The 12,279-nt window shown below is 45.4% G+C and overlaps 1 protein-coding gene across 2 annotated transcripts; it reads left to right on the top strand.

The window, feature by feature from the left end:
- The first annotated feature begins 406 nt into the window (after nt 1-406).
- Nucleotides 407-12,015, top strand: Sc5d (sterol-C5-desaturase). Of its 2 annotated transcripts, none has more exons than NM_053642.2 (6): nt 407-438; nt 2,479-2,562; nt 4,475-4,692; nt 5,711-5,843; nt 7,335-7,435; nt 7,749-9,355. In NM_053642.2, the coding sequence occupies exons 3-6, from the start codon at nt 4,483-4,485 to the stop codon at nt 8,202-8,204; spliced, it is 900 nt and encodes a 299-aa protein (NP_446094.1). In that variant the 5' UTR covers nt 407-438; nt 2,479-2,562; nt 4,475-4,482; the 3' UTR covers nt 8,205-9,355. The 2 variants fall into 2 exon arrangements, with proteins under 2 accessions (NP_446094.1, XP_017450895.1); XM_017595406.3 differs by having other exon boundaries at nt 424-572; nt 7,749-12,015.
- Nucleotides 12,016-12,279: the final 264 nt, after the last annotated feature.

Here is a 12,279-nt window from a genome sequence, read left to right as displayed (position 1 = left end):
GGTTGATGAATGTTTGAGCCACAGGAACGGGACAAATGACTCTGCCATTAACGTCAAAGGAAGCGTCATTAATCCTCCTTCAGGTTGTCATTTTGCACTCATCCCGGGTCCTATGCACGATTCTCATAAACTTGCCGGGCGGGAACAAAGTGGGAAGAAAAACTCATTTCAGCCTGCAGCAGCATCAAGAAGTGCCTGAATAGTCCGGGTAGAGGGGATGGGGGCGGGGCCCGTACGCGGCTTACCACGTGACCGCGGCGACCGCGCGGGTCCGAGTCGCGCGATCCGCCGTCACATCAGCTTATGGCGCCGGCCGCTGATTGGCGGGCTGCCTGCATGTGGGCGGGGCTCTGCTGAGCGGGCGGTGTCTCCGGCTCTTCAGCTCCGGTACTCCGCAGGCGGTATAGCGGCGGCTTACGGCGCTGCTGGGCCTGGCAGGTAGGTTCCGTTCGCTGGCAGCTGGGCAGCGGTGAGTGGGAGGACATGCGGGCGATCGCCAGGGGTCCTCAGGTGCCCGGCGCTTGTATGGCATCCTCCGCAGCTGTGTGTGACCGTCCCTGCTAAAAACGCAGGTAGCATGGAGGGGTGATGGCTTGGTGGACACCTTGAGCCCTGGGGCCTGCGATGGGGACAAGGCTATGTGGGGGCGGGGAAGTACCCTGGCCCAGGAGAGCTGGGTTCCCGCCAGTGCTAGAGGTTGCTGTGGACCCCACATCCGGGGTGAAGTGGGAAACGCTGGTGCTTTGCTTTGACACCGGCTTCTCCAGGAGAAGGCACAAGGTTGTGAACCAGCGTCCTACTGCGACCTAGGAAGGGGTGATGGGCCGGCACTCCCTGCCTTTTTGAAGACTACAAGCGGCAGCATGCACACTTTAAGCACCATTAAAAAGTCGCACATACTGGCCTCCTTGCTTTAATTGCCGAGTAAACTGGAAGGTGGTACAAGTGGAAACATGGCCTCCGCGGCGGCCAAGTTACTTACTGAACACTTTATGTGTTTGCTGAGTTTGCACTGCCATCCATCGTTGTGTTAAAGGGCTTGCCTTGTGACCCTTGCTCTCTTGCCGACTTATTGCATTCGTCGTTTAATATAATTAATGTGGAGAACTCAGACTTCCCTTTCTGTGTGTGTGACTCTGGAGAGGTAGTGCATGGTAAAACAGGCGCTGGCCTTTACTTTGCCTCGACTGCTCCTCGCAGAACAGAGTTAACTCACTGTGCCTTCAGCGTCCTGTGTACTAAGATTATACACGTACGCACTTTATAGACTTGTAGATGGGAGAACCTCTCCATTCCCTCTCTAAATGTGTGAAGGCCAGATGAGATGTGTGGCAGGGCATCCAAGAGCTCGGGAGACTGAAGCAGGAGAATCGAAGTTCCAGGTCACATAGCCAAAGAGGGTGGGAGTGGGGGAGGGCTTAAAATAATATATAGTGGGTTGGTTTTTTTTTTTTTTTTTGAAATATATAAATGATAGCTCTTGTTTCTGTGCTTTTTTTCTTAGTTAAAAATATAATAGTTTCAAGTCACTTATGCATAATAGTGTGTTTATTTATTTATTTGTTTACTTATTTATCTGATGCTGGGGAAGGAACCAAAGCTTTGGACACATGAGGCAGAAGGAATATCACTGAACTACACTGCAGGCCCATTTAATTTTTAACCATGTTTTAAAGAAAAGAAATTTTTTCTCTGCAAAGGTAGTATAATATTTAAAGTAAACTTCAGTTTCCAGCAAAACTACCTACTTAACTTAGGGTCCATGGCTTTTCTTTGACTCTAAGGGGTTGAACCCTTAAAATTATGTACAAAATTATGTGAACATGTGGGTGTTTATCACTGTATAGCACTTGATACCGACTACATTGTGTTTTTGTTTTTGTTTTTTTTTTAGTTACCAGTGGCATATATGATGGAGAAATGAGCACGTAACATTTAATGTAAATTAATTTTTTCATGGTGAAATGAGAGAAAACATTGAGCAAAGGGCTAGTTCCTTAGCAAACAACTCCTAGCTAGGGTTGATGCTGCAAGACTTACGGGTTTGGCCACTTGGGAAGCTGTAGAGGAAATGTGGCTTACAGAATGAGCTGGAGGGAGAAGGGGAGGGGTAGGGAAGGTTTTTAATGAAGAAGCTGAAAAATCCGGGGTGAAAATGACCAAAGGTTAGAGACAGAGCATGATACAGTAAATGCGTAATGTGTTACAAACATATGAAGTTGTGCTCAGTTATACTCGAGGTAAATATGGAGCCAGTATGCACCAAGATATTCTTTCAACTAGTGTTGAAGCTACTCTAGGGGTTGTGGAGAAATTGGCACTGTCGTCCTTTGCTTGAGGATGCACAAAGCAGTTCGATACCTGTGGAGAGCGGTGAGCGGATCATGCCTGTGAAGGTTTACTTAATACAGGAGCAGTGGCTGTGTCAAAGCCTGGAAGTCCTGAGATCCAAATAGTTCTTTTGTTCTTTCCCCATAGGTTCAACCCTCGAACTCATCTGATGGTAGATCCTGACACCAAGTGACTGCTGACACAACCATTGTTTCTTGGGTCACATACCAGGTATTCCTGCCTGTGTCTTCTGGAGGTGGGGAAAGGGTCAGAAATGTCTGAAGTCAGCCTGTGGGCGGCAGCAAGGATAGAGCTGCTGTCACTCCTGCACAGGACAGTAGTGAGGGGGGATGCTGGTGTGTGCTGTGTGTCTGATGCATCCTATAGAATGAGCCTAGGATCTAACACCATCCGTGACTTACGGATTGGGGAGACGAACAGTTTGACAGTTAACTGGAAGTGACTACGAAAATATGGCCTAGGAGAGAAAAATGAAACGCCAGCCGTGTTTCATGAAGTAGGCTTGACAATGAAAAAGTAGACAGGCGTCAACAGAGGCTGCGCTGATCCTGAAATCAGTTGGCATAACTGTGGGACTGTTAAATTGTGTTAGGAGGCCGGTGCACTGTAATAGGTGCATTAAGAAGGGAGATGTTAGAATTAAAGAAAGAGGAACAGTAGAAAATGTCTGAAAGTCTAGTTAGAGGTCCTTGGGAACTCTTTATACCCAGACAAGTCTTTTGTACATTCTTCTCCTTAACTTCATGCTGAAAAGGATGCTTATAGCATTTTCTTTTCCTGCACTGTAACTACAAGACAGCCTTTCTCACCAAGCAGTGTTGTGCTTAGAAAAGCAAGCATTTATATACTACCTACATAGTTAGCATAGGCCTGGCAATCACAATAGGATAGTTCACCCATAAAGATCTATTCTCAAAATTACTCCTTGCACAAAATGATGTTGGGAGACGAGCATAAATAAATGTTTAGTAGGGCCAGAGAGAAAGGCCCCAGCAGTTAACATGTGCAGAGGACCCAAGTCCAGCGCCCACTGTTCGCCTCAGGCATCTTACAATCACCAGCTCCAGGGGAGTCGATATAAACTCCTAGCCTCTGCAGGCATGTGCACCCATGTCATCAATAGTCAGGCAAACATACACACATAAAATAAAAATAATTTTTTTCCCTGGAGCTGAGGACTGAACCCAGGGCCTTGTGCTCTACCACTGAGCTAAATCCCCAACTCCAATAAAAATAAATTTTATAAAGAAATGTTTATCATGTAAACAATAATTGGAAGATTCTCTCCCTCTACCCCTCTCTCTCTCTCTCTCTCTCTCTCTTTCTCTCTCTCTCTCTCTCCTTCCACCCCCCCATACATGTGCACATGCATGCATGTGCACACATGTGAAGGTCTAAGGACAACTTCAGTTATTGTCTCTGGGCACCTTTCATCTTTTATGTGACATAGTGTCTTTCATTAGCCTAAAGTTCTCCTAGGTAGGCTGAGCTAGCTGACCAGGAAGTTCCAGGGTCCTCCTGTCTCTCCTTCCTATCTTGCCACCAATGGGATTATTTAGACACAAGCCACCATGCCTTGCTCTTCACTTGGCTGACTAAGCCATCTCCCCAGCCCAACACAAAAAAGACATTGATACTTAACCCCGTCAGGGAGGCTACTGTTGAAGTAATGCTAAACATTGATCATGTTGCTCCTGGTGGCATGATTGGGAAACTGCTGGAAAGTCATTAAGCGAGTGTGCGTGAGGATAGTATGGTAGAATGGGTAGCTAGGTTGCAAACCCTCATGGGAAATCACACAAGTCATTTGTGGTAATGACTAGTGCTTACACCAGATCTTAGGATGATAAACGGACAAGAAATCCATCCAAAGGCATCTTGTACCATGTTATGCCATCTTTTGGGAATCCTGACCCTGCCGTGTGACCAATGTCTAGTTGCAACAATGTTGAAAATAGGAAGAGGTCAGGGATGATACATTGATATTGTTTCTGCTGCCAAAGATCGCACCTGGAGAGGCTGGTGGCCACTCCATACCACATAAGGTTGTTCTTAGTGGAAACTGTATACAGAGCTTTGCAGAAACAGGTGAGGAGTGAACTGTCATCCCTTTGTCTTGCAGGGACTGCAATGGACCTGGTTCTCAGTGCTGCCGACTACTATTTCTTCACTCCCTATGTGTATCCAGCCACATGGCCCGAGGACAACATCATCCGACAAACTGTTAGTCTCCTGGTTGTCACCAACCTGGGTGCTTACATCCTCTACTTCTTCTGCGCGACCCTTAGCTATTATTTTGTCTATGACCATTCATTAATGAAACACCCACAGTTTTTAAAGGTAAGAGATTTCTTCCAGCTTCGGTTACCATAAAAAAGATGCTATATCCGTGAATCTTTTGAGTGATATGTAAATAAAAATTTTGAAATCAAGCCCGTAAAGGGGTTGGCTATTTTTGTAATGATTAATAACCTCTTCCCTTCTTGCATTCTAAGACGGGGATCTTGTTGTTTTCCATTAGCCTGGAATCTTACTTCACCTGGTACACAGATGAGAACGGTTTTGCCGATCCTGGTGAATGAATGGAGTCTTATAATTACTGTTCTTGTGCGGATATTTTACTCTCTAGCTTTTGCAAACTGAAGGGTGTTTTTTTGTCGTGTGTGCTTCTCTGTGGCTGACCCAGGGATCCACGTTCAGCAGTTGAGATTTGATCCTCGTCAGGTTGGAACAGTTCTCTGAGACTGTTTCTGGCATTGGTCAGACCCCCGCACTGAGAGGAGCTGGGGAGGGAAGTTCATCTGAAGATTATTCCTTACACAGAAACTCAGCAGACAGCTTTGGTGAGGAAGAGAGAAGTGTTCAGAAGGGAAGGTGCTTGCTGCTTTGGTTGGTGTCAAGGAATGATTCCTTCCACGTTTCTGTACATTCAGCTCTTCACGGGAGAAGGTTGGGAAGTAAGCCTTTTAGTATAAAAGAGAACTCAGTGGACCTGAAACGTGAGCTTAACTGTATTTTATTTCTGCAGAGGACCCCAGGTTTGGTACCTAGCACACACGTTGACAGCTCACAGCTGCCTGGAATGCCAGCTCTCCGGGATCTTCTGGCCTCTGCAGACAGTGTGCTCACGTGCTCCTGTTTACACACATGCTCACCCACACGCACGCATGCATGGACACACGCATATACACTTAATTAAAAATAAAATCTGAGGAAAAGAGAAAAAATTGAGAGGTAGGAATGTAGTTCAGTAGTAGAGTTCTTGCCTGACATGCACCAGATCCCAAGAACAGACAGAACATTTAAAAATCCACTGATTTCTGTGACTTTTTAAAGTAATTGGAACTTTGATCTGCAGAATCAAGTCTCTCGAGAGATCATGTTCACTGTCAAGTCTTTGCCTTGGATCAGCATCCCCACTGTGTCATTGTTCCTGCTGGAGCTGAGGGGTTACAGCAAACTCTATGATGACATAGGAGACTTTCCAAATGGTGAGCGGATACCAGGAGGCTCTAAGAGCACCTGTGCACAAAAGGCCAAGGGCTACCTCAAATGCTCAAATGTCATCTTGAGGATTACTCTTTACCTTCTGTTTTTTGTTTGTTTGTATGTTTTGTTTGTGGTTAGACAGGGCCTTGATTTGTAGCCCTGGCTGGCCTGGAACTCACTTAAGGAGAAGCAGGCTGGCCCCAAACACACAGAGATCCATCCACCTCTGCCTCCCCAAGTGTTGGGATTAAGGGCTGTACCACCTGGCCAAGTCTAGACAGAGTCTCTCATTGGCTTGGAGTTTACTAATTTGTCCAGTGTGACTGGCTGTTTCTAACTCACCAGTGCTGAGATCCCAGGTCCATATTACCTGGCTGCTCTTAGAAAGGGACGCAGCAGGGAAGAGAGAGTCAGGAACGTGTCCGTAAGCCCAGCAAATAGATGGTGAGTCAGAGGCTTGAGCCCAGGTGTGCTGATACCGGAGGATGCTCTCAAAGCAGGAGGTCGTTGATTAGAAGATAATGCGTGAGAGAATGAGCAAAATCAAGGACAAGGAATTGTAGACACTGAGAACAGGGTGAGCCAGAGTCGGGGGGGGCGGGGAAGGGGCCATAGGCCCTGGGGGGAGGTTGAGTGCGTCGGCCAGGTGGACAAAGTCCCAGGAGCATGAGGCTGGAGAGCCCAGAAAGTGGCTCATTAAGGAGGGAGTTTCTAGAGTTAAGGTATTTAGTGGGAAATTAAGCTCCAGGCAAGGAGGTCATGTACAGTGATAAGGCTTAGGAAAGCCGAGGTGAAGGAAACCAGTGGGACTGTCCTGTCCCATGGGCTTCTTTGTAGTTTAATTAAGATATACTTGTGCCACAAAGATGGCTCAGCAGTTAAGAGGACCCAAGTTCAGATCCCAGCACCCACATTGGTAGATCACAGCTGCCAGTAACTCCAGCCACAGGGAGCCAGAGCCTCTGGCATTCACATGCACACACATACACATAATTGAAAAGTAATAAAGTTAATACCAGAGCTTGGTGGTGTCCTGGTACCACCCCTTTCATTGGGAGGCAGAGACAGGCGAATCTCTGAGTATAAGTCTACCCTGATCTATAGAGAGTTTCAGGATAGTCAGGGCTACACAGAGAAACTGTGTCTCAGAAAATAAAGCAATAATTAATAATAATAATAATAATAATAATAATATGAAAAAATCTGGGCATTTTTTATGGTTTTGCATAGCAGGTAAAAGTTAAATATTTCAAAAGTAATGAAAGGTAGAACGTCTCAAATTGTTTTGTGAGGAGTGGGGAGAAGGGGGGGAGGAGGAGGAGGGGGAGGAAGGGAAGAGGAGGAAAGTAACCAGTTGTGGGTAGCAAAGGGAGATGAACCTGTAAGGAGTAGCTCGTGTTTGAGTTTAGGGTCCCCTTCTGCATGGGGACCTGTGGAAAGGGAACAGTGACCCTGGAGCCCAACGCCGACTTGTTCTGTGTGGTCTCTTTCAGGCTGGATTCATCTCATCATGAGCGTGATCTCCTTCCTCTTCTTCACCGACATGTTGATCTACTGGATTCATAGGGGCCTGCACCACAGACTGCTCTATAAGGTAGAGTCATTCAAAGAGGAGCGGCAGGGGCGATGTCCCACATTTCAGTATCATACCATTGTACCCAGATTCTAAGGGCTTCCCTTGCCTGTATAAATGTCCGAGTCTTCTAGCCATAGCCATCAGGTCCCACGCGCATGGTATTTATATTTTTCTTCGTGGGTATGGACTGTCTTACAATTTCAAACTTGCAGATAAAGAAGGAGTGACTTTGCCAAGTCCAGTTAGTTCCGTCTATACCAGCAGTGGAAGCTGAGCTTGCTCTTGCCTCAGGTGCAGCACATGGGTCTAACCTTATCCCTTTCTTCCTCAGCACATACATAAACCTCATCATATTTGGAAGATCCCCACGCCGTTCGCAAGTCATGCTTTTCACCCTGTGGACGGCTTCCTTCAGAGTCTGCCTTACCATATCTACCCCTTTGTCTTCCCGCTGCACAAGGTGGTCTACTTAGGTTTATATGTCTTGGTTAATGTCTGGACAATTTCTATTCATGATGGCGACTTCCGGGTTCCCCAGATCTTCAGGCCGTTCATTAACGGGTCGGCTCATCACACAGACCACCACATGCTCTTTGACTATAACTATGGGCAGTACTTCACACTGTGGGATAGAATCGGAGGCTCTTTTAAACATCCTTCCTCTTTCGAAGGGAAAGGACCACATAGTTACGTGAAGAACATGACAGAAAAAGAATCCAACAGCCTTGCAGAAAATGGCTGCAAAAGCAAAAAATTATGCAATGGGGAGTTTACAAAGAACGAGTAGATGATTTCCCAATCATTAACTATTTTAAATAAAAAAGTAATCTGCACACAGTCGAGATACATAGCGAATAAGTGGTGCCATTTGAATGTCAGAGTGCTTGAGTGTTGCGCTGAGGAAAGGTCCTGACAGTCAACATCGGGAAGACCCTGGCAGCACTGTAATCTCTTGGTTAATTGTCCGACATTGGTCCGGGGACAACTTGTGTCTTTCCAGCCAGCTGGTCTGCAGCCTGTACAGCCCCAACAACATCTTTCAATATGATAGGAAGAAGCTGGTCTGTGTCCCTTTGCCTTAATCCACTCATATTCATTAAGGAAAAAATAACCATTGTGCTTAACAATACTGAGATTAGCCAGGAAAGCCGACCATGGAGACGCTCCAGTCAGGGAGCGGCTGGCTCTACAGCAGGGCTGGGACTTGCAGGACTTCATCCACGAAGGAACAGCAGTCCAAGCAGGCTGATATGATACATGAGTGGCAATGTATATGATTTACTTAATGGCTGGTGTAATAAGATTATATTTTCTTCCTATAATAGGCACCTTACTCTCTGGGGCATTATCAGATTTTAATAATAAATAAATGGTAATTTATTATTCAGCTCTTCCACGAGTCCAGACAGGAGATTATTTAATTCAAGATCTTGGTGAGTGTCACCTTTTTTATTTTTTTGTTTTTCGAGACAGGGTTTCTCTGTATAGCCCTGGCTGTCTTGGAACTCTGTAGACTGGGCTGGCTTCTGACTCAGAGCTCTGCCTGCCTCTGCTGGGATTAAAGGTGTGCACCACACTGCCCAGCTTGGTGTGTGTCATTTGAAACACTGTTTAAAAACCCTGCAGCAATGAATGGATAATGCTAGACATGAGCTTGTGGCACCCAGGTGACACCTTTTTTAATAAAGTGGACACACTGTACTTTTAATGGATTCTCAGTTACAAAGCTGACTTTCTTAATGAAGGGAATAATCGCCAAGTACTTTAGTCTACCTGAGGAACACTTTCAAACCTCATCTCCCATCTCCTCTCTCTCCACTGCCTCCGCAGAAAAACATGAAAAAAGGTGGGTGTTTTGAGCTAAGTGCATTTGCGAGGGGAGAAGATGTTTGTATAAAGATATTCTAATGGCTACTTATGCAAAAAAAAAAAAAAAAACAATAAAAGTTGATCATGACTGCTCTCATCCACATAAATGTTATAGCACAAAGCATCCCTTGTATCCACGGGGGTCACCTTGAAGGCACAGAGATGATACGGGTTATAAAAACAGAGCATCCCACATGCTCAGAGTCACACAGCACTGGACGCAAATGTCAGTCACTACAGCCATCTCCTTCCCATTTGTTTGTTGACTTTATCAAATGCTCTGAGGAAGTGGAAACAGGAAGTAAAGAGGTTCCATGTAAGAATCTAGACGCCCTTTTTCCTGGATATACCACCCACCAGGACCCTGGGTTTTGAGTACATCAGCATCACTAAGACATGGACTGATGAGAACGTTGGGTGAATCTGACACCTAACACTTAGCAGTGCACTGTGCATGCAAATGATCCTTAAGATACACTGTTTGATAGTAGGTCAAGAAATGGTACGTGCAAGTGTGCTGGAGCACACACACACACACACACACACACACACACACACACACACACCCTGAATAGGACATCTTGATCGCCCCAACCACTAAGAAAGAGGCGGCAAGTAGATTGAGAGCAGAGACCAGGGAAGATGCTGCAAGATGCTGGACATGAGGGGCCTTTGAGCTTGTGAACTCACTGTAGCTGTGTTTGCACATAATCCAGCCAGTCAGCATTCCAGGATGGATGGGGTAAGGGGCTCAGAGGGTCCCACCTCTAGCTGGGAGCTTTTGACAGTTCATGATTGCTAGGGAAGGAAGAGTCTGTTTGCAGTGGTGCGATCTCTAACTTACTTTTGCACTTAGAGATTCTGCACAGACCAGGGCCTGCTCTGATTAGACTCTGGCTTACAAAGAAAAAGAATATAGATTGGAGAGGGATGAGGAGGGGCCTGGGGAAAAGGCAGGCATGAGAATGGCAGAGAGGATATGATAAAATGCAGTGTTTGTGTGTGTGTGTGTGTGTGTGTGTGTGTGTGTGTGTGTGTACACTAAAGAATAGCTAAATAAAATTTCAGAGATACGTGAGTGGTTAGCCATCAGCCTCACCTCAGGAGTCCCTGAGAGCCTCGAGTTGGGAAATGTGAGTCAGAGCAGGTGGCATTTGCAGCCTTGCCTTCTCCCTCCCGGGGATGAGTCACTGCTGCCCAATGGGATCAAGTACGGTGGCTACTGTTTTCTGGGTTCCTTGATAATCGAGGTCAGTCTTCTGCTAGGCCCTCGGTAGGAGTCCGGTGGAGGAGCCTGCTTTCCCCTCATGCTGGAGGGTGAAAAAGAGATGAGTTACTGAAATATGTACGTAAGATTGAAAAGAGCACACTGCTCACTGTGCATTTTCTCTAATGAGGTGAAATTTCTAGTATTTCTGTCACTGCAGCGCTCTGTAAAAATGTGTCATAAACCAGCCTATAGTAAAATTGAGAGACAAAATAGAAGCCCGTCTTCACCCTAAAATAGAATAAATGTAAGAAGGACAGGAAATGTATGACCCAGGCTTTACCAGGGTTTGGTATAGGAGGAAAAGTATTCATAGAAACTTGTTTTAATAAGTATTTGCTTTGTGAAGAAGATACCGCATAGATAATTGTTCAGGGCCAGGAAGTAACCTAATGGAGGGGTGTGTGCATGGCAGGTTTAAGGCCCCTAGAGTCATCCCCAGCCTGACAAAAATGCCTTCTTCCTAACCTCTGACGTCAAGTTGAAAGTTTGTATTAATTCTAAGTGCAATAGAGTTTAAAAATAAGCTATATTCCGGTTTCTTTAACAGTGAACTCCTAAGTTGAATCTGTCAAATCCTTGTAATGAACTTGTAACCATTTGCCTTTTTATAATGAGATTTTCTTAAAGTTGGTAAGAGACCTAACATTTGATTTAGCCCCCTGGTCAGACTTGGGTTCGACTACCTGGACAGCGTCCCATCCCTCAGAGATAACCACCTGACAGTGGGATGCTGTCTATCAGAAGTTAGTCATTTGGCTTGAAGCTGTGCGTGCCCTCTGGTGGAACCAGCTTATTGCATGGCTTTTGTTAATCTCCATGTCTGTGGCTGTCTCTTTGAATATTACAATTTTACTCAGCCATTCATTGGATGAAAATCTGACCCGCATGCTGCTAAAGAAACAAATAGAAACTTAGTGCACTTCCGTCTATTAGGGTGGGCACTGGGCTCTGACTCTTCTGCTCTGGCTGTGTGACTGCTTTCATACAGTTAAATGTGCCCGTCCTAACTGTACAGTTCAGCCTTGACATTTCTATACCAGTGCCAACATCAGTCCCAGTCAAGACAGAGCAGATCGTCCACCAGCACATGCACTGTCTCCTTCTGCAGTCAGTGGGTCACCCCCTCCCCCCTCATGCACCCCAGGTAGTCATTCATCTACTCTATCTCTCAGGATTAATTTTGTCTGTTCTGTTATTTCATTGAAGTTCAGGACTGTGTCAGATGAGGTACACTCCTGTGTTGAAGTTTTATTTAGCTTAACATGTTTCGACATGTGTGCTGTTGTATTTATCAATAGCTTGTTCCTTTTTCTGGGTGAGCAGTATTCCTATTATGATATACTTATTATACTAAGTAATATACTACTATTGGCTAATCTGTGTATCTCTTGATAGATATTTGGGTTATTTCTAGTGTGGGAATATTTTGAATAAAGCTACTAAGACATTTGTGAACAAACCATTGTGTGAACCTGTGTTTTCATTTCATACTTTGTTGCTATTTGTTTGTTTTGGTTTTTTTTGTTTTGTTTTGTTTTTCAAGATGGTTTCTAGGAGTAACTCTGGTCATCCCGGAACTTGCTCTGTAGGCCAGGCTGGCCTTGAACTCACAAAGACCTGCCTCCAGAGAACTAGAATTAAAAGGCATGTGCCACCCCCCCACCCTAACATGTTTTCATTTTTTACTGATCAATATGTATTGGGATCATGGCATCATGATGTT

The sequence above is a fragment of the Rattus norvegicus genome, chromosome 8 (genome assembly GCF_036323735.1).
Source record: "Rattus norvegicus strain BN/NHsdMcwi chromosome 8, GRCr8, whole genome shotgun sequence".
NCBI lineage: Eukaryota > Metazoa > Chordata > Mammalia > Rodentia > Muridae > Rattus > Rattus norvegicus.
The sequence above is the reverse complement of the archived record's forward strand: the minus strand, read 5'-3'. Positions and strand labels throughout refer to the sequence as shown.